This window comes from Clarias gariepinus, chromosome 23 (genome assembly GCF_024256425.1).
Source record: "Clarias gariepinus isolate MV-2021 ecotype Netherlands chromosome 23, CGAR_prim_01v2, whole genome shotgun sequence".
NCBI classification, from domain to species: domain Eukaryota; kingdom Metazoa; phylum Chordata; class Actinopteri; order Siluriformes; family Clariidae; genus Clarias; species Clarias gariepinus.
In genome coordinates this window covers 16,386,756-16,411,063 of record NC_071122.1, presented here as the reverse complement: position 1 = coordinate 16,411,063, position 24,308 = coordinate 16,386,756, and the positions used below count along the sequence as shown (strand labels likewise).

At 35.9% G+C, this 24,308-nt stretch overlaps 2 protein-coding genes across 3 annotated transcripts; one reads left to right on the top strand and one right to left on the bottom strand.

The window, feature by feature from the left end:
- Window positions 1-667: 667 nt before the first annotated feature.
- maf1a (MAF1 homolog, negative regulator of RNA polymerase III a) lies at window positions 668-9,537 on the top strand. 2 transcript variants are annotated; one of them, XM_053483657.1, is made up of 7 exons: window positions 668-1,238; window positions 3,240-3,368; window positions 4,775-4,943; window positions 5,030-5,151; window positions 5,296-5,415; window positions 5,514-5,612; window positions 7,748-9,537. In XM_053483657.1, exons 1-7 carry the CDS (start codon window positions 1,156-1,158, stop codon window positions 7,770-7,772), a joined length of 747 nt encoding a protein of 248 aa, XP_053339632.1. In that variant the 5' UTR covers window positions 668-1,155; the 3' UTR covers window positions 7,773-9,537. The 2 variants fall into 2 exon arrangements, with proteins under 2 accessions (XP_053339632.1, XP_053339633.1); XM_053483658.1 differs by lacking the exon at window positions 668-1,238 and adding an exon at window positions 2,890-2,981.
- Window positions 9,538-9,742: 205 nt separating this feature from the next.
- trib3 (tribbles pseudokinase 3) lies at window positions 9,743-15,584 on the bottom strand. Its single transcript, XM_053484481.1, has 4 exons — window positions 14,629-15,584; window positions 12,209-12,496; window positions 11,748-12,040; window positions 9,743-11,500 (listed from the first exon to the last, which is right to left on the bottom strand). The coding sequence occupies exons 2-4, from the start codon at window positions 12,494-12,496 to the stop codon at window positions 11,014-11,016; spliced, it is 1,068 nt and encodes a 355-aa protein (XP_053340456.1). The 5' UTR covers window positions 14,629-15,584; the 3' UTR covers window positions 9,743-11,013.
- Window positions 15,585-24,308: the final 8,724 nt, after the last annotated feature.

The window sequence follows — 24,308 nt, the reverse complement described above, 5'->3', positions numbered from 1 at the left end:
AATTATTAAAAAAAATTCTGACCACGCTCCTCCCTCAAAGATGATGCAGGACAATAATTTGACACTTTTTTTTATTGAGTAATATGAATATCATGCTTTGCCATGAATACAGGATAATACTTCTCCCCTGGATGTTCAAGAAAAGAGAAGCTACTCACTGCATCAGTTAGGGCTAAATTATAGCTAAACCATATCAATCACTGAAACACCAGGTAATGAGGCAATATGCTACTTAATGTTACGTATGGGGAACAGCTCACTCATGGCAGTACTGAAACTATTCAATAAAATCTGGAACATAGTAAAAATACCAACAAAATGGAAACAGTCAGTTATAATACCTATTTAAAGACAAGGTTGAGGCAGGGTACACTCTGGACAGGGTGCCATTTCATTGGCAATTAGCCTAATCTGCATTGACCCTGGAGGTGTGAACCCACTGTGCTAACCACTTCACCACCTTGAGATACATCCAATAATGTATCTAAGAATAAGAATGTAAGAATTTTTTATTATTATTATTATTATTATTATTAAGCTCTAGTCTGTTGTCCTGTCAATCGTCTGGTCCCCACTCCAATCCGGTAGGTGGCGGTAATGCACCTTTCTCTGGATGCCAAACTCCAAGTGAAACAGAATCGTTGAAGAAGAAGTAGAAGAAGAAGAAGTCTGAAAAGACATTGCTAGCTGTGTAGCTAATATTATAAACAGAAACATAAACAACAGTGTGTCTCTATTTAAGAAAACAACGCGCATAAGAGAAGGCTTATAGAAGCCTTTCGCCTCTGCGTAAAGTCTGATATAGTAGCTGGGATGCCTAATTTTCTTCGCAGTTTTACTTTTAATTGGAGGTACTGGAAATTTCACAGTAAGAAGGAAGATATAACGTTATTTATTAGACATCGAGCTGCAGGAAGCACACGAACAATACCGCTAGCCGTGTGTGCAGACGACACTCATTAATAGACTGCGCTACTCTTCTTTTTTTCTTTTTTTTCTCTTGTCGCACATGATTTGCAAAATACTGTTCCTATGGAAATTATCTAGTTAACGAGTCAACGCTGTTAGTCTGTGCGTTTAGGTATAATGTTGTAATAAAGTGTGGCTCCCCGAGCTGTTTGTGTGAGATTGTTGGAACAAACAAACAAACAAACAATGAAGCTTTTGGAAAATTCGAGTTTTGAGGCCATTAATACTCAGCTCACCATAGAGACTGGAAACTGTAAGATAATTGGAAGGTAATTAAGTTATTTATTTATTCTATTTTTTCTTTGTTCATTGTTTTGTCATCAGTAAACTGTGCTTTATGAGTGCTTAAACTGTGGAATGTAGAAAATAAGCATGAGATGGTGTGTGTTAGTGAATGTGTTAAATGTTCCTTGATGTATGTTACGTCAAACTGTCTACCTGTGGTTTTTTGAGGGTAAAGGGCATTGCTTACTCCTTGGCAGTGCTGCTAAATATGTATAAATATTAGTGGTGGGAATCACCAGTCACCTCACGATATAATATTATCATGATAACTGGGTGGCGATTCGATTAAAATTGCGATTTTGTAAGTATCACGATTTTACTGGAGTTTGCATGTACTCCGGTTTCCTCCCAAAGACATGCAGATTATGGTAATTGGCATTTCTCAAAAATTGCCTGTGGTGTGTGTGTGTATGTGTCTGTGCCCTGCGATGGATTGGCATTGTCTCATGCCCTAAGTCTCGTGGGATAGGCTCCAGACCCCCCGCGAACCTGTATTATACGTAGTTCGTTCCTTATAGCATTAGTTTTTTCATCTTAAAAAAATCATTTAGACAATACAAACTAACTTCAAATACAAGGGTTTAACCTTTTAAACTGTTTGTTAGAGTTAACATTTGACAGTATCTGAGTATCCATAATTATCCATAATTATTATTTCTGAACAGACTCAGCAAACAACTAACTCTTTAACACACTGGATGAAATTGTGGGAATAGTTCAGTGTACCTCCTCTAGCATTATAAAGAAACGGCAACGTTTTACTCCTTTAAATGCTTTTCCAAAACTCAAGTTGACAGTGCGCGATTTTCGATTAATAAGCTATCGTGGTGTTTGAGACTGGTGTAAGCTAGTATAATGATTGTGTTCGAGTCTAAAGAAAAAGGCTAATCAAATGTGTGCGTTGAAAAAAAAAAAAGATTTTGGAATCAGTGTGGTGATACGTAAATCACCACACAAAAGAATTGCGATTCATGATTGAATCTAATTTTTTTCAAATTTTCTGTTTTTTTTTCCCTAATTTGTATTTTTTCTATATATATATATATATATATATATATATATATATATATATATATTGAGCAAAAAAAGAAACGTCCCTTTTTCAGGACTGTGTATTTCAACAATAATGTTGTAAAAATCCAAATAACTACAGATCTTCATTGTAAAGGGTTTAAACAATGTTTTCCATGCATGTTCAATTAACCATAATCAATTAATTAACATGCACCTGTGGAATGGTCATTAAGACCTTAACAGCTTACAGAAAGTAGGCATTTAAGGTCACAGTTCTAAAAACGCAGGACACAAAAGAGACTTGTCTACTGACTGTGAAAAACACCCAAAGAAAGATGCCCAGGGTCCCTGATCATCTGCGTGAACGTGCATTAGGCATGCTGCAGGGAGGCATGAGGACTGCTGATGTGGCTAGGGCAATAAATTGCCATGTCCGCACTGTGAGACGCCTAAGACGGCGCTACAGGGAGACAGGAAGGACAGCTAATCATCCTCGCAGTGGAAGACCACGTGTAACAACACCTGCACAGGATCGGTACATCCGAATATCACACCTGCATGACAGGTACAGGATGGCCACAACAACTGCCCCAGTCACACCAGGATCACACAATCCCTCCATCAGTGCTCAGACTGTCCGCAATAGGCAGTCCATAAGGAGAAGATGAACTGCAGTACTTTAAGCAGCTGGTGGCCACACCAGATACTGACTGGTACTTTTGATTTTGAGCCTTCCTTCATTCAGGGACACATTGTGAAACATTTTTAGTTTATGTCTTATGGTGTTGACTCTTTTAGTGTTCATACAAATATTTACACATTAAGCTTACTGAAAGTAAAAACAGTTTAAAGTTAAAGGACGTTTCTTTTTTTGCTGAGTGTATATATATATATATATATATATATATATATATATATATATATATATATATATATAGTATTGTATTTTGCAATTCTGTTTTTTCCTATAGGATTGAAAGTTACTCCTGCAAAATGGCAGGTGAAGACAAGCAGATGTTTAAGCAATTCTGTCAGGAAGGACTGCCTCATGTGCTGGAAGCTCTGTCCCCTCCTCAATCATCTGGAATCAGTCCTAACAAGTACGTACACTGAAATGCTGCCCCTATATGAAACCTGTATGCCACATTTGGGTTCTGCTTTTACACACATCACTTTAATAGGAACTGATCTACTATAGTTATGTAGTCATCCAAGCACATGACAGCAGTTACAGGTCAAGATTCTGAGTTAATGTTTCCATCAAAATTTTTAAAGGTCATTTCTATGACTTTTAACTTTGGCTTGGTGGTTAGTACCAGATAGGATAGATTGAGTATTTAAAGAAATGCTGATCCTCAGGGAATTTTTATAGACACCTGTCTAGAGAGTTAACACAAAATAGTAAAAAAAGAAATAATAATAATAATAGTGTTTTGCAGGCTGAAATGCCTTTTTCATGATAAGGGGAAAATGATCTATAGGTCTGTAGAGCTTGTGCATGAGATGGAACTTGTGATGTATTTTGCCAATCTAGCAAAAATTGAACAGCAAGTGTTCACCACAGCTGCTGTGTGGTGAACTGCAAAATTATACAGGATGTAAAAGAGTCTAGGTCAATGTTTTGGTAGGAAATACTTATTCGAGAAAATACTGTTTAAATTCTGTCACCCGTAGCTTTATATTTAACCTTTAAAAATTAGGGATTAGGTCTTAAGAATTTTATTCATGGCTATTGTGAGAGTTAGGAGGAAGTGCACAATACTGCGTGCTAAAGGATTTATGGCTGTACTTTGGTTTGGCCCTCTAAGTTTAAACAAACTTCTCTTGCTCTTTAAAGCAGCAGAAACTAGTGAAAAAATATAGACCTATTTTTGTAATTATCTGATTACCCACAGTGTAGCAGACATGCCAATCTGTATAAGCTTTACAAGAACTTTAATTTTGTACATAATGGATGGGGAAAAGTACAGCAGTAAGTATTTATGCTAATTTGTTCTAATGGTGTCAGAAGGTTACTGGTTTTTTTGCTGACTAATGATGTAAAAACAAACAGCCATAGATAAGTAAGACTATTAATTTTGGTTATTTTCAGCACATAGTGAGTTGGGGAAGTAGAAGAAAATAAGGCTAAGCAAAAGAAAATTTTATTAGCTGTTTGCTATTTACTCCATTATAACATCTCGAAAGGTTATACTTTGGGGGTGAATAATAAATTACATTTTTTGGAGTCAGGCACTTTAATCTGACTGTAAACACATACAATGACTGGGCAAAAAAAATGCATGCTCTAATTTAATTTTTTTATATAAATAAAATGTGTGTCTGCGTGCGTGTGTCTGCGTGCGTGCGTCTGCGTGCGTGCGTCTGCGTGCGTGCGTCTGCGTGCGTGCGTCTGCGTGCGTGCGTCTGCGTGCGTGCGTCTGCGTGCGTGCGTCTGCGTGCGTGTGTCTGCGTGCGTGCGTCTGCGTGTCTGTCTGCATACATACAAATGCACATGCACTTTTAGGCTTAGTCACAGTCAAAGTGGTGATGAAGCAGAGGGTCCACTTTCTGATAAGTGCAGCAGGAAGACTCTGTTCTACTTGATTGCCACTCTCAACGAGTCTTTCAGACCAGACTATGACTTCAGCCGCACCAGAGGACATGACTTCAGTAGAGAGCCCAGTGTCAATTGGGTAGGGAAATTCCCATGCATACAAATGTTATTAAAACAAACAGCTGGAAACAATCTATTTTATAGTGGTGTTTTTTTTTTCTTCAGGTGTTTAATGCTGTGAATAGTAGCTTGTCTGCTGCTGCAGGGGAGGCATACAGTCGTTTGCAGCCCCAGCTTTGGGAGGCCATTGACAGTGAGATTAGTCTGACAGAGTGTGACATTTACAGGTACAACTGACTTTTATTTTAAAAAATGATAAAAATCTCAGTGTTTAGTGATTAATGATAAATCTAGATCACTCTGTTTTACTCTGTGTTTTGTTATTAGGATAAATTAGTGCTATTAAAAGACAATTTCTGTCATAATTCCAGTTATAATCCAGACCTTGATTCTGACCCGTATGGAGAAGAAGGCAACCTGTGGTCTTTCAACTATTTCTTCCACAATAAAAGGCTGAAAAGGATTGTGTTCTTCACCTGCCGCTCTGTGAGGTGAAGTTTTTTATTCATGTCAACACCTCATGTCACCTAAATATTTAATGTAGAATTGTGTATATAGTTGTATAATACCCTTTCATATTGGGTTCTAGCCTTTTTATGACTTCACGAGACCCAAGCATTGGAACGGAGCTGGACCTGGACCTGGGTGAAGGCAGCTTTGCGGAGGATGAGAACATTGATGAGGAGAGGTAGGAACTAGGGTTGCACAATGCAATTTAAATTTTGACATGTATTGCAGTTGCAGTATTGCAATTTAAAATGCAATATTTAACTATTTAATGTCTAATTTAAAATTCTAACATATTTATCTAGGCTAACAGCAAATAATGGCACAAATGATCCCATTAAGATTGTGTGATTGGTGTTTGCCAATGTTTATTTAGCACATTAAAGGTATTAAAAACAATTGACACTTAATATTTTAATATTCACAATTTAAACTTCTATATGTAAACTGTGCATATATGTAACCTGTAATACATTGCAGCCATATCCTAAGCCATAAGCCATTTGTTCTACATCAGCCATCATACAGGTGTCGTAAACATAACATATGCAGTATGAAAATATTTTAGATTGAAAAATGAAAGTAGACCAGTATCTACTTGTAAAGTCTGCAATGTAAACATTTCCTGAGATGGTAATAATAGCTCCAATCAATCTAACCGATTTGATATTCTGACAAATCCACCAAGGGAACTTGGGCAAAAGATACACCAAATCAAAAATGTTGGAGGATTATTTTTTTATGAAAAAAGTTTTTCATGTCTCATACAGCAGCACATGTAAAACAGGCAAGTGAGGAGGAGATACACCAATGTTGCACTGAATAAAATAGTGATACGGGCAAATAAACATTTTTAGGCCAGTTTGCTTAATTTTGCCTAGATGCATGCATTTTTTTTATGCATTGTGGATCTATTCACTTGTCTAGCAAATACAGTACATTGAGCATACATTATGGATTCAACATTTGCAACCCATGTGACTAGGGTTTCCCATATGAAAACTCAAACGTAGGTCTACAGCATGAAAGGCATAAAGGATCAAACTGTACAAACAGGGCCTCTTGTATTACAGATGCTACATGTCTATCCAGCTACTGAAATAGACTGCCTGGCCCAAAAAACGGTGGTGCACACCAATATTTTGCTGGACTGCCTTTAGCTCTGCTTAGGGTGTCTCCTTTTGTCATGGCATTGTTTTGATATCATGTAATGACAACATTTTATTTTCATCCCACAGTTAATTTTGTGTAAGATTGTGATTGACTTGATGAGTCTATCTATTATGTAAAGTATTTTCCAGTACATTTCAAAGACTTTTAATGGGCGCAAAGTCAAGACCCTTTGGGTGGCCAATTCATTCATGATAAGGATTCCTTATGCCATCAGGAAAGAAAAAAAATGCAGTGACAATATTACTTGATCATACAGTTTGTTCTAATAGTCAGCTGACTTAATTTTATTGCTACACACTTGTTAAGCCTAGACTTCCAAAGTTGAAGTAACCCTATATTATAACATTGCCTCCACCATACTTTTACTTTTAAAAAAGCTGTGATTTTTGCTGGAAATTTTAGCCAATTGTTTGCCTCTGCTAAAACACAGCAACATCTTTTCCACACTTCATGTAGCTTCCGACATGGTTGATTAAAAAAACTATGATTGTACTGGATACTAAAAAGGTAAAATAATAGTTGACTGCTGCAAAATATTGTTCACAGCTGTAATTATTAAATCAAAGGCTCTTTAGTATTGGCTTATTTAAATCCAATTGGCAATGTTTTTGTTGGGCAGTGTACTTGATATTATGAATATTTTGGAAATCATGACATAATTAATGGTTGTTTTACATTTTAACTTGTAGCATAACTTTAAGGACGTGTTTTATATACTGTATGTAAAAATTACAAAAACTGGAAAAATGTGATGAATTAAGTGGTTATTCCCAGCCCTTTCCTTCTTAACTGTATACAATATACAGTATGGAGGGAGATGAAATGTCATTTATTTTGTATTCACAGTGCAGTATAACTTTCACATAATGCTGACACATGCTGACAACAAGTTTAAAAAGAATAAAATAACAGTGCACACTGAGGGCAGTACAAGCAAAACTCCAATACACAAAACATTTAACTTTACACCATATACCTGTTCTTACATTAAGTGAAATAAAATGCATTTAGAAAAATATTTAAAGGAAAAAAAAATGTTTTGGTAGAAATAAAAAAATATTTATGTTAAACATTCAATTGTCAGATTTTACTCTAACTTGCACTGGCATAAGTTGTGTTTTATAACAATAATATGTATTGCAGGTATCGACCCTTGTGTGCCCAGTGAAGATTTCATAACTCGGCTCCATTGCTTCCAAATACCTCTGAAATACCTTTATATGTCTCTTACAGTCTTATGGCTTTTTATTTCAAGTGGTTGTTCTTTCTATTTTAGTGCTGGGATAAATGCTTTTATTAAAAGAAATTCAATTAGATCCACACTTGGTTTTCATTGTAGTAGATGGATATTTTGTGCACTGCTATGGCATACCTTGGTTTTTCTGCAGTGTCAAAATTCTTTTTTACTGCTTCTTTTAATTAAAATATTGGCTTTTTTTACTTTACATAAAGTTAATAGTTGTATTTTATACATCAGTGTGTTGGATGAAGCACTTTATTCTTTACTCTTCATACCTTAGATATGCCATTATTTATTTAATTTCAAATGCTTATTAGAAGATGCTAATGCATGCATGTATTGGAAAGTAAATTAGCTGTCTTTGTATAATTTTGATAACACAATTCAAATTTAAGGTCAGAGCAAATATTCATAATTGCATTTTATTGAACAATACACAGTGAGTGCAAAAAATTAAAAATGCAATTGAGAGGTCTATTTGACTTTTCAGTTTATAAACTGGTATAATTCAGCCATGTTAAAAAAAAAACCCACAAAATCCTTACATTTGCATTTTCTATTCCTCATACTCCAATTTGGCCAAACAAATAACTTTAGCTCTATCCTGTTTGTATTAGCATTTTAATTTTCAACAGCATACATCTGTCTCTGATACTATAGATGGGACCTTTTGGTGTTTTGATTTTTGATTTATCTAGTTATTAACTCTTGGTTACGGTAATGTTAAGGGACCAAACATTTCTGGTGTTTCATTTTGTTTGACAAATTTGTATGGTATTTTCTTTGACTATGTTGGGGTGCCCTCTGAGCTGTTATGTAATTATATTCACAATAATTAATATAATCATGTTGGAGTAGGTAGATTTGGGAAATGCTTCTATTGTAAAATGACATTAATGGAAGGGCACTTAGACCCACATTAGGGTTGGCCAGATTTATGATAACTTTACTGCAATAGATTAAAAACAAGGTACATGTGTGTGTGGATAATGTAAATTAAATTGAAATGTGTTTAGAATTATTTCTCATTAGAGCTGAATTTACTAGTTCCTACCAGTTTGTACACATCGGGTAGGAACTAGAGAATTTAGTTGTAATTAGAAATAAATTATGGTAATAATTTTCAGCCAAGGAAATGTATTAAACCATACGACATAATAGTTTCTTTTATTTAGAATGAAATGTGGAAAAACTCTTGCATTATCCTACAAATGTCACAGTAGAACAATAATGCGCTAGCACAGTAGCATATTTAATAGTTATTCTACTTACAGTAAGCACAGCAAACAACCAGAGGCTATATTGTTTAATGAATTTTCTTGGCTGAAAATTACCACCAACATTCAAGTTGAGAATCAGCTCATATTCAGTGTATAACTTTTGTCATATTGTTTAATGTGTAGAATTCCCTTTTAACTTCATATAAATAAGCAGTTCAGTATTTTTGTAGGATGGCAGCTACCCAAAAAGGGCCTAAGACAGACAACAATCCCATTAAAAAAAAGCTATCAGAAGTGTAAAGATATAATTGAATTTGTATTAAATGTATATTACAGGAATATTTTTTTTGTCATTAAACAAATAAAAACATATTGTTTTTAATGTGTATGGCCCAATTGAAAAAATAAACAGCTTTGCTGGCTTTGTGTGCTTTCAGTGTGGAAATGCCATGTTAAATAAATCATCAAAACTATTATGGCTTTGTGTGTGTCTGTTTGTGTGTGTGTGTGTTCCCTCCACTGAGGGAAGCTAGACAAAACCCTCCAAAACTAAAAGATTACAGCATTCATTTATTTTCAGGAAGACAAACTTTTTTTTTTTGCATTTGTTTATTTGTACCTACAAAACAATAACCACTTCTTTAATTGAGAACAAGTGTAGTGTCCTCTTTTTCTTTCTCTTTTTTTTTTTTTTTGCTGTGGTTGCAAAAAAAGCTATTTACAAGTGAACAAATCAGTTAGACATACAGATGACAGTCAAGGCATTGCTGCTGACATCATTGCTGACACTTGTAATGTCTTCTTTTCTCAAATGTGTCACTGATGCCATAAGTCATGTTACCATTTAATGGAAATGTGCTGTGGTGTAAGTGGACTTACACTCTGTATTCTTCCAGTATCTATGTCCACTCATAAAACATACACATACCAGACAGTATTAAAGCCTTAGGACATGTTTTTATCTAGCCACCAATTTTATCCTGAAGTGGGAGAAGAACTAAATAGTAAAATCACCTGATTAATGCATGGTATATTCTGCCATATATTAAATAGCAATTAAAAGTGAAATTTCAGATTCATAACATAAGTGAAATATTTCAAGCCTTTTTTGTTTTCATATTGATGATAACAGTTTTGCAGCTCATTAGAACTTATTGGAATATTTTCTAATATCTGTCAAAAAAGGACCTACAATGCAGAAATACTAAACAGTTATGTTAATTTATGTGCGAAATACATGGAGGGCTCCTTAAGCATGAATGTGGCATAGCAATCAGCCTGCGACACTGCTGAGACATTACTGAAGACCAGGGTGTTTTGTTATCAGCCTTGAGCTCGACTGTATTGTCGAATTTATGCACACTTATACGTGTATGTATGTGCGCGTGTGAGAGAAATAAAACTTATGTCTTTGGTAGGAAACTAAAAAACAACTACATATTAAGAATGGTAAAAAGGCACTTTAAATGCTTTAACTGCTCTTACCACTAAAAATTATGTAAACAGTACATCGCAAAAGGCACATACTATGCATCAAGTATTGCAGGTTTCGAGTCCGAGGTATCAAGTGATTCAGAGTCTTTCAACAACATAAATGTACACATTACGAAATATACACATGAATATCACAACACTGCTGGAGTGAATGTTCGCAGAAGCATTGAGCTTAAAGTCCAGTCGTGCTTTAAATCACAAATCTTATTCCAAAAGTAATTTTAAAGCACAAGCCTTTCATCCTTCTGTAGCCCTTTTAACTGCTTGCTAAACAGTATGTATCACCGTAGATATTTCCCAGACCGAGAATCAATCCATTGTTTTAGGTCTATTTTTATAGGTGAGAAATTGGATTTACAAATGGGGATCCAATTTATTTTGTCTTGAAATCTTGAATATGTTCATCTATGCAACCACTGCAAATAGATAGTGTGCTTACACAAGCAGGTGAAAGCTCACTCTGGAGCTTCACTAAATTTCAGTGAGTCGCCTTTTTTACATTCCTCAAAGTCTGGCACCACTTGGTCAGTTGAGTGCTTAGAGTTAGGGTGATGGCTGACAAAGGCATTTGTGCTACAGTGGAGCCATGGATGGAGCAAAATGTCTGGGGCTTCCAGCCTCTCCAAGGGTGACTTTCTGAGCAGGCAGCACACAAGAGACTTGGCTCTGGGTGACAGACTCTCTGGGATTGTAAAGGCACCCCTGCGGATTTTGCTGAACAGGGCAGCCGGCTCCACGTCTTGAAAAGGGTAGCGACCCACCAGCATGGTGTAGAGCACCACTCCCAGGCTCCAAATGTCTGCCGCTTTTCCAGAGTATGAATGCTGTGAGTTTAAGATCTCTGGTCCCACATAAGCTGGGCATCCATGTTTGTCTGTGAGAGAGTCATCATCTCCGTTCAGAAGGCAGGAGTCCTCTAGGTTGTGCAACACCAGCTTTGTTCTATGGGCAAAAAAGAAAAAATTCATTTAGGTTATTTTCAACAAATAAATTTGGCCCAGAGTTATTAAGTAGTAAAGCAAACTTAAAGATCACATACATATGTGTATAGTTATTACTTTTTACCCTAACTTTTAAAATATCATCTAGAATTTGTAACAATGTTTACTGTTAAAAGCTATACATATAAAAAATGAATTAAATTACTATGCATTTGTTTTCTGATATGAGAAGTAAAAAAATAACTGACCTTTGTGCATCGGTAAACACAAACTTGCGTAACTTGAGGTCTCTCAGTACAACACCATTTTCGTGGCAGTGCATGACTGCAGATGCCATTTGTCTGAAGAGATGCACAGCTTCCTCCTCCTGGAGCCTCTTACAAGTGCGCACGTATGAGTGCATGTCACCATAGTTACGCTCAAAGAAGATGTACACATTCTGCTCCCCCATGATTACATCCGATATCTTACAAATATTATCGTGGGGCAGCAGACGGGTGTATGGGGCAATGAGTTCATGGTACTTCTTCATCGAAAACATCTAACAAAGAAAAGACAAATTTGGTTATAGATCTGCACATGGGAATAGACTTTTTCTTTGTCCACACAATTGATTGACATGAAGAAAAGAAACAGAATTAGCTTACCATGTTAAACGTTTTAAAAGAAAATAAATGCCCAGAATCATATTGAAAGACAATGAACTTACCTTACAGGTATGCTCCTGCTCAGTGACACGGTGAACCGCTCGAAATGACTGGGTGCCCTCTGTAGCTTCCAGTAGAATATAGGGCCCAATGGAAGAGACACAGAGCTTTTCTGAGCCTATGGACTCTGTGCTATTAGTTTGAGGCAAAAGGCAAGGGGCTAACCCAGGGGAGGGGGGCTGGCTCAGCCTGCGGCGCTTGCATTTCACTGCCTGTGTGTTGTGGGGGTCTTCACAGTCTACTCGCTTCAGTCTCACTGGGAGTGCAGATGCTGAGAGATTCAGACTCATCTGTTGAAAAGGTAAAACAGAGGTTGTGAGCAAATATAGTCATCTAGCATTGGGCAAGATGCAATTTTGGATTTAAATATCTTTCAAAAATTGGTTGGTTTATGACCTGTGTATACTATGTACAATAAAAAAATCCAGTACCTCAAAATATTAGAATAGTGCATTTCATGTTTGAATTAATTTCGATACATAAAGTAAAAATACTATGTGGAAGACTGCTGACTTGACAGTTGTCCATAGGGTATCAGGCACCCTCTACAAGGAGGGTAAGTCACAGAAGGTGCTGTATCAAAACAAAACACCAATAACAGAGATGACCGAAACCTTAAGGTGATTGTCAAGCAAAGCTGAATCAAGAACTTGGCAGGGCTTCATAAGGCGTGGAGAGAGGCTGGAGTCGGTGCACCATGAGCAACCATTCCCAGATGTTTTCAGGAAATCAAAAGATCAAGAATGTCAGAAGCATCTTACCAGGGATAAGAAGCAAAAAGAACTGGACTATTAATCAGTGGTGAATTGGTCAATTGATCACTGGACTATCGGATCACCAGGACATTTTAGAGCATTTCACTTTTCTGTCTTTTGATAAGCTTTATGGAAATGCTGGGTTTCTTTTTCAGATGGACGTACACCTACCCACAGTGCCAAAAGTAACATTAACTCGTTTGCGGACAACGATATCACTGTGTTTGACTGGCCAGCCAACTTTCCCGACCTGAACCCTATAAAGAGTCTATGGGGTATTGTCAAGAGGAAGATAAGAAACACCCATAGGAAACTATGAAAGCATCCTGGTCTTCAGTAATGCTTTAAAAATGCCACAGGCTGATCACCGCCCTGTCGCATTAATGTAATAATCCATGTCAAAGGGAAGTGGTGGGTAAAACGGTTAAGTCTGTAGGTTACTGCATTTCTGATTGAAAGATCGGGTGTTCAGGCCCCGGCAATACCAAAGTTGCCACTTTTGAGCCCTTGAGAGAAACCATTAACCCTATCTGTTTCAGGGGCGCTGTATCCCAGCTGTGATATGTGGTAAAAAAAAAAAAAATAATAATAATAATTTAAAAAAAAAAACATTTCACAAGTTTGAGATACTGGATTTTTGTATTTATATAAAAAAAAAATTTATGAGTTGTAAGCAGTAAGAGCAGTTTAAATATTTCATGTGACGTGTTATAAAAACTTTTTTGATATATAAGTATAAACATATACACATGAGTAAATGTGCATGAGTCAGCCAAAAATGTAAGACTTTGTGTGGGTGTACATCCAGATAGAAATAGATGTATTGTGTATGAGTCAGCCCAAAAAATGTATGCCTCATATATATATATATATATATATATATATATATATATATATGAGACATATATATATATATATATATATATATATATATATATATATATATATATATATAAATAAATGTTGTACCTCCTGCATATTAGTGCAGCAGTTCAGTATTTTAGTATTTGCTTTGCACACATGTAAGAATTAATTTAAATAAATAGGCTACTCTAGACTCCGAGTCGCTCGGATAGTGAACTCTCAGTAGACTCGATTAGAAATAACAAGTGAGGTAAAGTGACAAAACCACCCGGCAACGCTGAATCACATCCGCTATTCCATCAGACAGACTAAAATGGCTGAAGGTCTGTGTGATGAGCACAGCTGCTTGATGCAACCAGGCTCTTACTCGAGTTACTGTCGAATCCTGCCTAGGCGCTGCCACTGAGTCACACACACACACACACACACCGACCTATTACACACTCGACCAGCGTCATGACGTGACGTAGCGCAGTCTCGTTTTTCCACTACCTTATGTGATAGTTTATACAATACTGTATGCTACTCATATCCTGCTAAATAATCATATTTAATAATAAAAAAATAATAATATTCGCTTAAAATATGTCATGTAAATCTAATTTATTTGCGAATATTTTGTTGTGGTTGCGAAAGAGTTGCACCATCAGTTTTTCCTTCTAAAGTTTAACCCAGACTATTTCACAATTACCTTTTCTAAAGAAAGCGCACCTGAGGAGCGGAGAGACACAGTCTGCAATATTATCTCTTAAATTATTTATATAACCGGGATAAAAAAAAAAACCCGACCGGGTTCCACTCACCTCGCTGCTGAACAAAGGACTCGCTCCTCTCCGACAGCACAACAATAGTCACTCAGAACTCCAGCGCCGGTTGTTGTAGCTAACTCAGTTATTTGTCTGCGTACATTTCTTTTCCGACTTCAGAAACAAACTTTAAAACTGGAATTAAAGTAGCGAATGTGTAACGTTTATAGAACTTCACTTGTTGTAGTGACGAGCCACTCTGTCCGTTCCAGAACTGTAGTCTATTACGATTCCACAAAGTATCCAGGATTGTAATATTCAGCAAAAATAAAAAATAAAATAAATCACTGATCCGCCGATGTGATTGGAATTAGAGGTCTGTTTTTAACATTTTCTCCCACAAGCTGTTAAACAAATAGTCGTAAGTGAAAATGAAAATGCATTCCAGATACTCTTCTTGGTGACAGTAATGCCTTTGTTCTGAATGAAGGCTGCTACTCACAGGAAGTCAATCTTCTCGAGTCCACACAGCTCTTTTGGTCGCTCAACAAAGAAAAGCCGCTTCGACGTCCACAACGAATAAAATGGTGTAATTCGATTTCACTGAAAACCGGTGTAGATGAGAGATAGCGAGAGAGAGAAAAGTTGTCCAGAAAGTTAGCAGACATTGGGGGGTGGGGGTGGAGTGGGGGGGGTGAAACGTGCCCCGGCTCCAGAAGCCCCAGGCTGGTAAGTGTTCAAGCGAGAGACTAAAGCCCCTTTGATGAATGAGCTTTGAAATCAGACGTGGCCCCTCCACCTGACTGACGTCCCGGCTTGTGGCTTCTCAGTTTGGTCTGCGACTCATATTATGCTTTCCTGCGTGACACAAGCTTTGCCTCGATGATGCTGTACTGAGCGCGATTGCAACATCTCGAGCTCCACCTCCCGCGTCTGACGACATCTCGAGTGTATCGCCGTAATAGCGGGCAGCACGGAGCTCGTGCGCGGCGTAAGCACGGCGCACGAGAGTTAAACGCGCAACGAGTCTTCAAAGCAAATATTTATTAATTTTGGTTAAACAATAAACATCGCTGGGGTATACTGAACATATAAACGCGTGCGTGCTTTTGAAAATGCCTCATACGACCTTCCCAGTTTATACCAACATATATGTGTTTGTGTAGTGTGTATACATATATGTATTTGTGCATGTTTGCACAATAGGCCTATATATACACACTATATATATATATATATATATATATATATATATATATATATGCACTCCTACACATACATACTGTGCATGTATACATATAAAGTAAATATACATACATACATACATACATACATACGTGTGTGCATATATATATATATATATATATATATATATATATATATATATATATAAATTTTAAATTTGTTAAGAATACATTCTAAAGTATAATATATAAAATAACAAGACGTTATGTGGGTGTTTGCTATCCGGAAACTAAATATGTAGGTGTGTGTGTGTGGTGCATAAACAGGCATGGTTACATGAGTCATCACTTTCAAAAGCATTATAAACAGTTTATATCTCTATATATGTAGTATGTATGTATATATAGTATGTATAAATGTCTCCAGAGAAAGGTGTTGTAATTGTAAAATACTGTTTCTTTACAAAGAATTCTGAATTCCTGATTTAATTGTTCATTAAATTACAGACAATGGGCCTTGTCCTGAAATTTCAAGTTGTTTAAACTAGGTTTATGCATTTTAATTCAAGCCAGCATGTTTGCAGTATTCACTACAGTAACATTCGGGTGCATGATCAACCTGCATGATCATTATGAAAGCTCTGTTTCTTCCACAAAAGTAAGTTCTTTAAACACTGCTGTATCAATTATTCCTGTGCATGTTTATGAAAAAATGACCGTCTTTATATTCTAAGCAAAGAAAACAAATAAAATGACTCTCTGCATGTATTTTGAGTTTTAAAAACTCGTTTTAATTATATTAGTTTTTAAATTGGGCTATTTATTTGTACATGTAACATTTCCCTGACAACAGATGTTCTTTACAGTAGAGCCATTTAAAACACAACACAATGAACCTCAATAAATATAATCTCTACAAAAAATCGAAAAAGCTAAAGTAAAGTAAAAAAAAAATTTAAGATCAAGTTGTTAAGAATGCATTATAATGTACAATATACAAAATAACAAGACCACGCCTATATTGAGATAAAGTTCAAAAATACATTGTGCAGTAGTTTGCTTACCCTTAAGACAAAATGAAAAAGACATAGAAACAGACGCATATGACACAAATACATTTACATTTACATGCTCATTCACATCAAGACCTCACCCCCACACTCAGCACTCTTGGTTTCAGACTGAGTCAGAATGTGTATGATTGAGTGTGTGGGCAGCAGAGGCTTCCTGGGATGTTCCACATTCAGCAAGTCTGAGTTGGTGTGGCCTCCGCTTCTTAAAGTGGAAACATCAAGGTTCATCAAAGTTCACACTGTGCATCTCAACTTTTATGCCAATCTAATTGTCTTTTACTCTACAGTTAGGCCAATGCATTTCAGCATGCTTAGTGTTAGGGGTGTACAATGTAATTGATTGTGCATTTTAACAAATCTTTTTTTTTTTGTGGATTGATTTAATTGAATTAATGGATTGGTTCTCAATACAACATTGATCCATACTTTTAAAAATTATTTCTTTAAACGTTCAAATGTTTAAAAAAAAAATCCTTAAAAACAAATCATAGTTTTTGCAGAAAATACAAATTGCCCTATCTTACATAAATACACACATTTTTGCAAGAGTTTCACTGCTTCTTCTTTTGAGTTGAGGATGTTTAGGCTTTTTTAAAAATGGCCATCTCACTATTAGATTACTTGTGAATTTAATTATCTAATTCATTTCACTTCCAGCGTCAGTATTAGCATGGGCTTGGTCTAAATGTCCCTCACCCTCTGAAAGACAGGATTCAAAAGGTTTTAGATCACATGTCTCGAGAGGTAGGTGTTGTAAGTGCCAGCTTTGATGGACTTGAAAAATACTGCTTCTTTACAAAGACATGTGTATTCCCAACTTAAGTGTTTATTAAAGTACAGACAAATGGTCTTTTACACCGAGATTATGCATTTTAATTTAAGAGGTTGGTTTTGTTTTTTTGTTTTATGCTCTTACTTCAGTTGGCACATTAACCCCTTTCACTGGTAGCTTTCTTGTTTGAAAAAAGTAAAATTAAAAAATTTAAACAATACAAGATGTTTATAACTATACTTAAAGGAAAAGGTTAAATTATTCTGCAACTGCAATGTGTTGTTTATTTAATAAAACCTTTTATTAAAGGTAAAAAAAAAAAAAAGAGATAAACATCTGGATTTACCTAAGCAAACAGTTAAGAGCCTTTCATTGCATACTTACTTGAGTGATTAATATGTTTCAGCTGGCAATAAGTTATTTAACCCCAACTGGTGCAGCGAGTAGCTTCTCATTTTTCTCATTCATGCTTCAGAATTATTGTCCTGCATCAAGAAAACAAACTAAGGATATTGTTGGAACTACTATAATTGTAAAATGCATTATTTAACCTGGAAGTATAATGGTGAACCATTATCTATAAGGAAAAATGTGGTCAAACTGAATGATCATGAAAAGGGTAAAAAAAAAACAAAAAAAAACGCACTGCTATGTTTAATAGTGAAAGTAAGAGCATTTCCACATTCACGATGCCATGAGAACTGTGAGACTGTGTTTTATTTGAGTAAGGTAGGAAATTTTACGGTTCAATCTACAACAATAAATGTCTAATTTTAACTATTTAAATAAAACATAAAAGTCTTATGGATATTTGACATGTGATGGTTTTATCATAGATGTGCAATGCTCACTAAATATCTTTGGAGTGTTAGATTATTAAGAGCACAATCTACATAATTTGTGCAAACAGTGTGACATTTTGGAGGCAGACAGTGCTGATTGGTCCAACATGGAGTGAATAATCTAGTACCATTTGCCATTACCAAAACAAGGCAATTAAACCTGGGCCTGCTAAACATCCAGAAATCTGTTTTCTGATGGCCTGTTGAGGTATATTCTGGTTTCCAGCCACTGTCTGATCACAATGCACCACATTTCAAGGAAAGACTCTGCATTCTCACACACATGCACTCTCACATACATGGCAAAAACTGACCAAACTTCCCCATTCATATTGCGCTGAAAGTCTCTATTCAGAGAAAATTTCACCAATGTGTTACTTAATCCTCTGTCCTGACGACAAAACATTCAACACAGCAGTTTTTCAATCTTCTCAAAACAAGGCCCATTGGAAGGTAAATGTGAAGTAAGACAACTCAGAATTCACTCCTACATGAACAAGCTTTTTTTCTTGTTGTCTAGCAGTGGGACTAAAAGTAAGGCAGAGGAAAGTCATAACCACAACTGCTGAGTAATATCACTAGTGGTATTAATATATTTGACCTTTTCACTGTGTTGCTCTATTAAGCAGAAACCACAAGTAGGCTTGGAAAAAACAAATAGACAAAAAAAAACCTTGTGTAGAGGCATCAAAAGGGTTAAATAAGGTAGACATGACATTTTTTGGCACATTTACATTTTAGTACTGTAGTACTACTATACCTGCACTAGGTTAAGGATATCACCCTAATAATTGTGATAATACAAAAAAGGTTGTATTATCACCCTCATGCCCATTATGGTAATGCAATATTACTATTATACTAATTTATCTTAAATAGAAGGTTGTGTGGGCCTGTAGCTCAACCCAGGAGCCCTATGGCACAAGGCAGGACAGGGTGCCAATTCATCCCCGGGCACACATACTCACACACACTATGAGGAATTTGGGAACGGCAATTATCCTAATTTGCATGTCTTTGGACTGTGGGATGGTACAGTGGGGAGTACCCAGAGGAAACCCACCAAGTACAGAGAACATGCAACCTCCATGCAACCGAGGTTGAGGCAGGAATCAAACCCGGAACCAGGAGGTGCAAGGTGACAGTGCTAACCAGTGAGTCATGGCGCCGCTTTTGATATAGTTTAATGATAGCTATGATAAATGCATAAATAGTGCTTGTCTAATGTCCTCCTTCTCTTTGACACTTTAAAAGTCTTGCTCTGGTTTTTAGTCATAATCATGGAAGAAAGTAGTCCGGTGCAGTCTGTTGCTGTGTACCACTACAAGACTTAGTAGTACTGGAGAAAAGGGAGAGTAGCTCCCCGCCAAAACACACATTCAAAACCAGTCATGGTAATACTTTCAGCAGGAAAGCACATCTGCTAACCTTATGTCGTCTTAAACAACATTTTGTCTCCTTGTTAACTGCTTCTAACTCAATGGATCAAATTAATTCCAAATTTCTGCAGAACCGTTTGCATTGTGTTTTTTGATCCTTCATTACTGCTACTTAACGTGACCCCGGTCTTCGGCAACATGCTGCAGCTGAATGAGATCCAGTTCTGTGGGGTTTTGGCAGGCAGAAGTTTATTGCAAAATCTCCCAAATAAAACGTGGAGTAGAATAGATTGTGATGGTTCATGAGATTCTGTTTTATTCCAACAACAAAGACAGCAGCTCAGACAAGTTGTGTGTGAGCTGATGAATAGGGATCCCTTGTAAACGGTACATGACTGTGCAGGTGCTTTTTTCTTCACTTCCTAAGAGTGCATTTCATTAAATGATCTAAGATATTTAATTGATAAATTAAATATTGTTTAAGGGTACATCTTAACCATTATTTATTTCATACAGGCAATTATGATTATTTATAATATATATTTTTTTTAAATCAAGAATAAATGAAGCCAAGAAGAAGTGAACAAGATGAAGTGATGAAGATTGTGGTTAGTAATACCAGAAAGATTTTTTTTACTATTTTCACTTCTGGTCGTAAATCCATCACAAAGCCTTATGACTTTGAACATCCTGTGCATGAGGCTAAATGAAATCCTAGGAGGAATACTTGGCTCAAACTAGGGTTAGGAGTAAGTATTGCACAACACAAAACTTCATGTCTCATTCCATACAATATTGTATAATTTTGAACACTCATTCATCGTCCATACCGCTTCATCCTGTATACAGGAATAAGAGAGGCCTGGATCCTATCCCAGGAGACATATCTTGGGGTACACCGGGAACAGGGTGCCAATCGACCACAGGACACACACACACACACACGATACAAACTTGTGGAGAAGATACAAACTCTATGAACACACATGTATGTACAAAAGTACAAAAAGTATAAAAGGTGCGACTTCAGCATAGTGCATAATTTTCTTCAAAGATTCAAATATGTCTATTAACCCATTAATGCATTAGCACCTATGAAATGCAGATTTTTACTTTATTAGGTCCCATGACAAGGACAGGGTATAACTGTCACAGTATTTTATGTGAGACAATTTGCAATACCACTTCACTCCCAGATATGTAAGTTTTGTTTTTTTAAAAAGTCAGCTGCCTTCTCTAAATCACATGCTTTTCATAACAAATGTGATGAAACATAAGACCAAGTGAGTCAATCTTGGGCTGACATTGAAGTTGTGACAAAGTAAGAGCTAGAAAAGGGAAAAGGAGGAAGTGTTAAAAAGAATAAGAGTGAAAATAAGTGGTAAATTAATGGAAAAAGTCATGACAGGGAAATGGAACATTTTATACATATAACGTAATTTTAGCAGACATTGTAAAAACCTGGTTTACCCCAGTTGTTTAAATTGATGACTGCAGTAATGACTACATTCTCCTTCTATCTATCTATCTATCTATCTATCTATCTATCTATCTATCTATCTATCTATGTCTGTCTGTCTGACATATCTTAAAAATACTTGATGCAAAAAAAAAATCTTTGGGGTTGTTTTGGTTCAGAATACTTAAAAAGGAACAAAAGAAAAACAGAAGAGAGATTTTTAATATGATTTTTAAATGATTTGTTTTAGGATGAAGATTAGGACTCAGCAATATTTAATATCCTCTCTCTCACTTCCTTAAGCTCTGTTACAAAATCATTAGCTATAAAGTTTACCATATGATAAATGATAGACTTGTTTTGGCATGAAACATCTTTTACTTGTACTTGTGAAGGCACATGTGATGACTCAACATTGGTTTAAGAGTTCTCACCTGAGAGGAAAGTGAGAAGAAAGATCACGCTGGTGTTGAGCAATAACCTTTCTGACAAAGCATGGGTGGTCATTTTCCTTCTAACTCGCGAGATTGGTGCTCCTGATAAAATGTTGCTAAATCAAATGGCTTTTGAAGCTAAATCAATGGACTATAGACATGTAAGAGTAGCACTGTTGGGTAAGACGTAACAGAAGAGAAGTGATAAAACCTGACCATTTCATAATTTGGGGACTTTAAGAAATTTTACATGAAAAAAAAAAAAACATCCTTGCCTTGGGTGTTTTGAAATGTATATGTGGCAAAAGCTATAGTTTCTTAGCTTCTGACATTTATAACTAATAAGAATTGTTCTGGGCCATTTTCTTAAAGGGTAAATATTTAGCAAAATTCCTTTTTCAGATATCCAGTGCATATACGAAAAATATGAGAAAAACCCTCTGCTTTTATTTATTTTTTTGTACTGGACAGAGCTTAAACAATCCAATAAGATTTCCTCCTGATGTGACCTCATATAAGAAGATATATGCTCAGCAGTAGCTCTTTACATAGACACTGAAACAATGTGTTGATAGAGGAGTGAAATACAGTGAGTTTGATGTATGAAAATGTATTATCTGGTGGTATTTCAACTGGAGCATTAACAGAAATGTTTTGGGGGAACTCTGAGACAGATGTTAACTTGATGTGGACCATCAGAATGAGATCTTTCTGAATATATATTTTGAATTACCTATCATTTCTATGCTAAATATCTTGTGTCAAACCCTGTGACTAATTATGTTCGGGAATGTTTTCGGAATGACTGAAGCTTGACACAGAGAACGCTGGAGACAGAATGCAGACAGAGTGCAGAATGCAGTTTTCCTTCTCTGGCAAGCCTAACCACAAATTCAAGGATATCCTTTGGTAATAAAGTTCCCATGAACAGCACGAAATGGGAAAGGGGAGCCACGCAGACCATCAGTTCCTTCCAACAACACAACTGCTATTGCCATTGGACAAACCAATGTACATGATCAATATGATGCCATTTTATCTTCTCAAACAAAAGTAAAAGTATATTACCAAAATACTGGTGACAAGAGCTTAAACAGCTTCAGTTTTTTAAGTTCAAAGCGCTTATTCTCACAGTTCCTTAATGGCAAAGGAAATACTCTGGGTTGTCCTTCACTACATATGCGTCTTACAGTAAGTGTTCCGTCCGCTCTGTTGTTTATTTTCTAATATTCACTCTGCTTTCCTGTAAGCCTCCATGACATTTCAGCATAACCCAAGGGTCAACTCAGAGGAAATATGGGAAGGATGTAGTATGTTCACAGAGCTGGGTGGGAGGCAGATAACTTACTGATGTTTCTGATATCCAGTAGCTTATTTAATATACATGCACAAAATTCACTTTGTAATACATGTCTATGTTGGTGACTGCCTAATTAACTTTGAATGATGTCAAAGGTTAGTGATATTTAATTCAAATGTACATACATTCTCACAACATTCTTACTTGTAACTACGCAAAACTGCAGCTCGCTCCGAACATTACATTTCTTTTTGTTTGTTGTTACCATATTGCTTTAACATAGTATTGGTGCTGATCATATTTCTTTAAGTTATACATATACAGTAATACAAAAATGTGTGTGCTACTTCTAAAATGTATGCAACATGGAGTGCTCAGCCTTGTCAGCCTTTTTGGAGAGATGCTTTTATATGTGCCCCCACAATGGCCATTTTCAGCATTATATTGTCTTGCTTCAAGCAAAAATCATTTAAAATACAAATTATTTTCATGGGTATTGATACTTAGATTGGTATAGGCTTCTAGAAGCATATGACCTGTAAAATGAAAGCCTGTATTGTTGCTTAAATTGAAGCATTCTGTGCAAAATTAGGGATCCCTGCGCCCCCTGCCCCCCCCACCCAAAAATTTTTTTACTAACAACAGTGATTTTGTTTAAATACTTCATATTAGACACACACTTTGTTATGTGGCCATAAAACACAGAAAACTGCAGTTTATTTAAAAAAAAAAAAAAAAAATTAAAACTTGCAATCTGACCAATGGTTATTGTTATCACATATGACATTAAAATTTCAAGGCTACCTTAGTGCTTTGCATGAGAGATGGTTTTTGGTAAAAGTAAAAAAAAAAAAAAGCAAAAATTCTGTCCATAACCATGTCAAATTCCTATTGCAATATCTTAAAAATTTTGCATTAAGAATAATACACCTTTTATGGTTTATTTTGTGCGAAATCTAAATAGGTTTCATCTGAATGACAATTAAGATCATTAAATTATTTTAAATCGAAAAAGTTACGGACATAAACGAACATAATTACATAAACGGGCATGAAATTGTATTTGCCGAATGTTTCTTTACGTTTCTTTTTTATCTGATTAAAATATTAATTAATGATTTATAAATTGAAAAATGATGTCATATAATCCAATCTAAAAATTCACTTTTTTACATACAGTAGATGAGGCTCTTTTTTAGCACAACACCCCAATAATGTATTGTGCTGTTATACAGTAGTAGTGGCAGCTCAGCCTACAATACTGTACATGCATTTCTGATGAAACTCTGTGTAA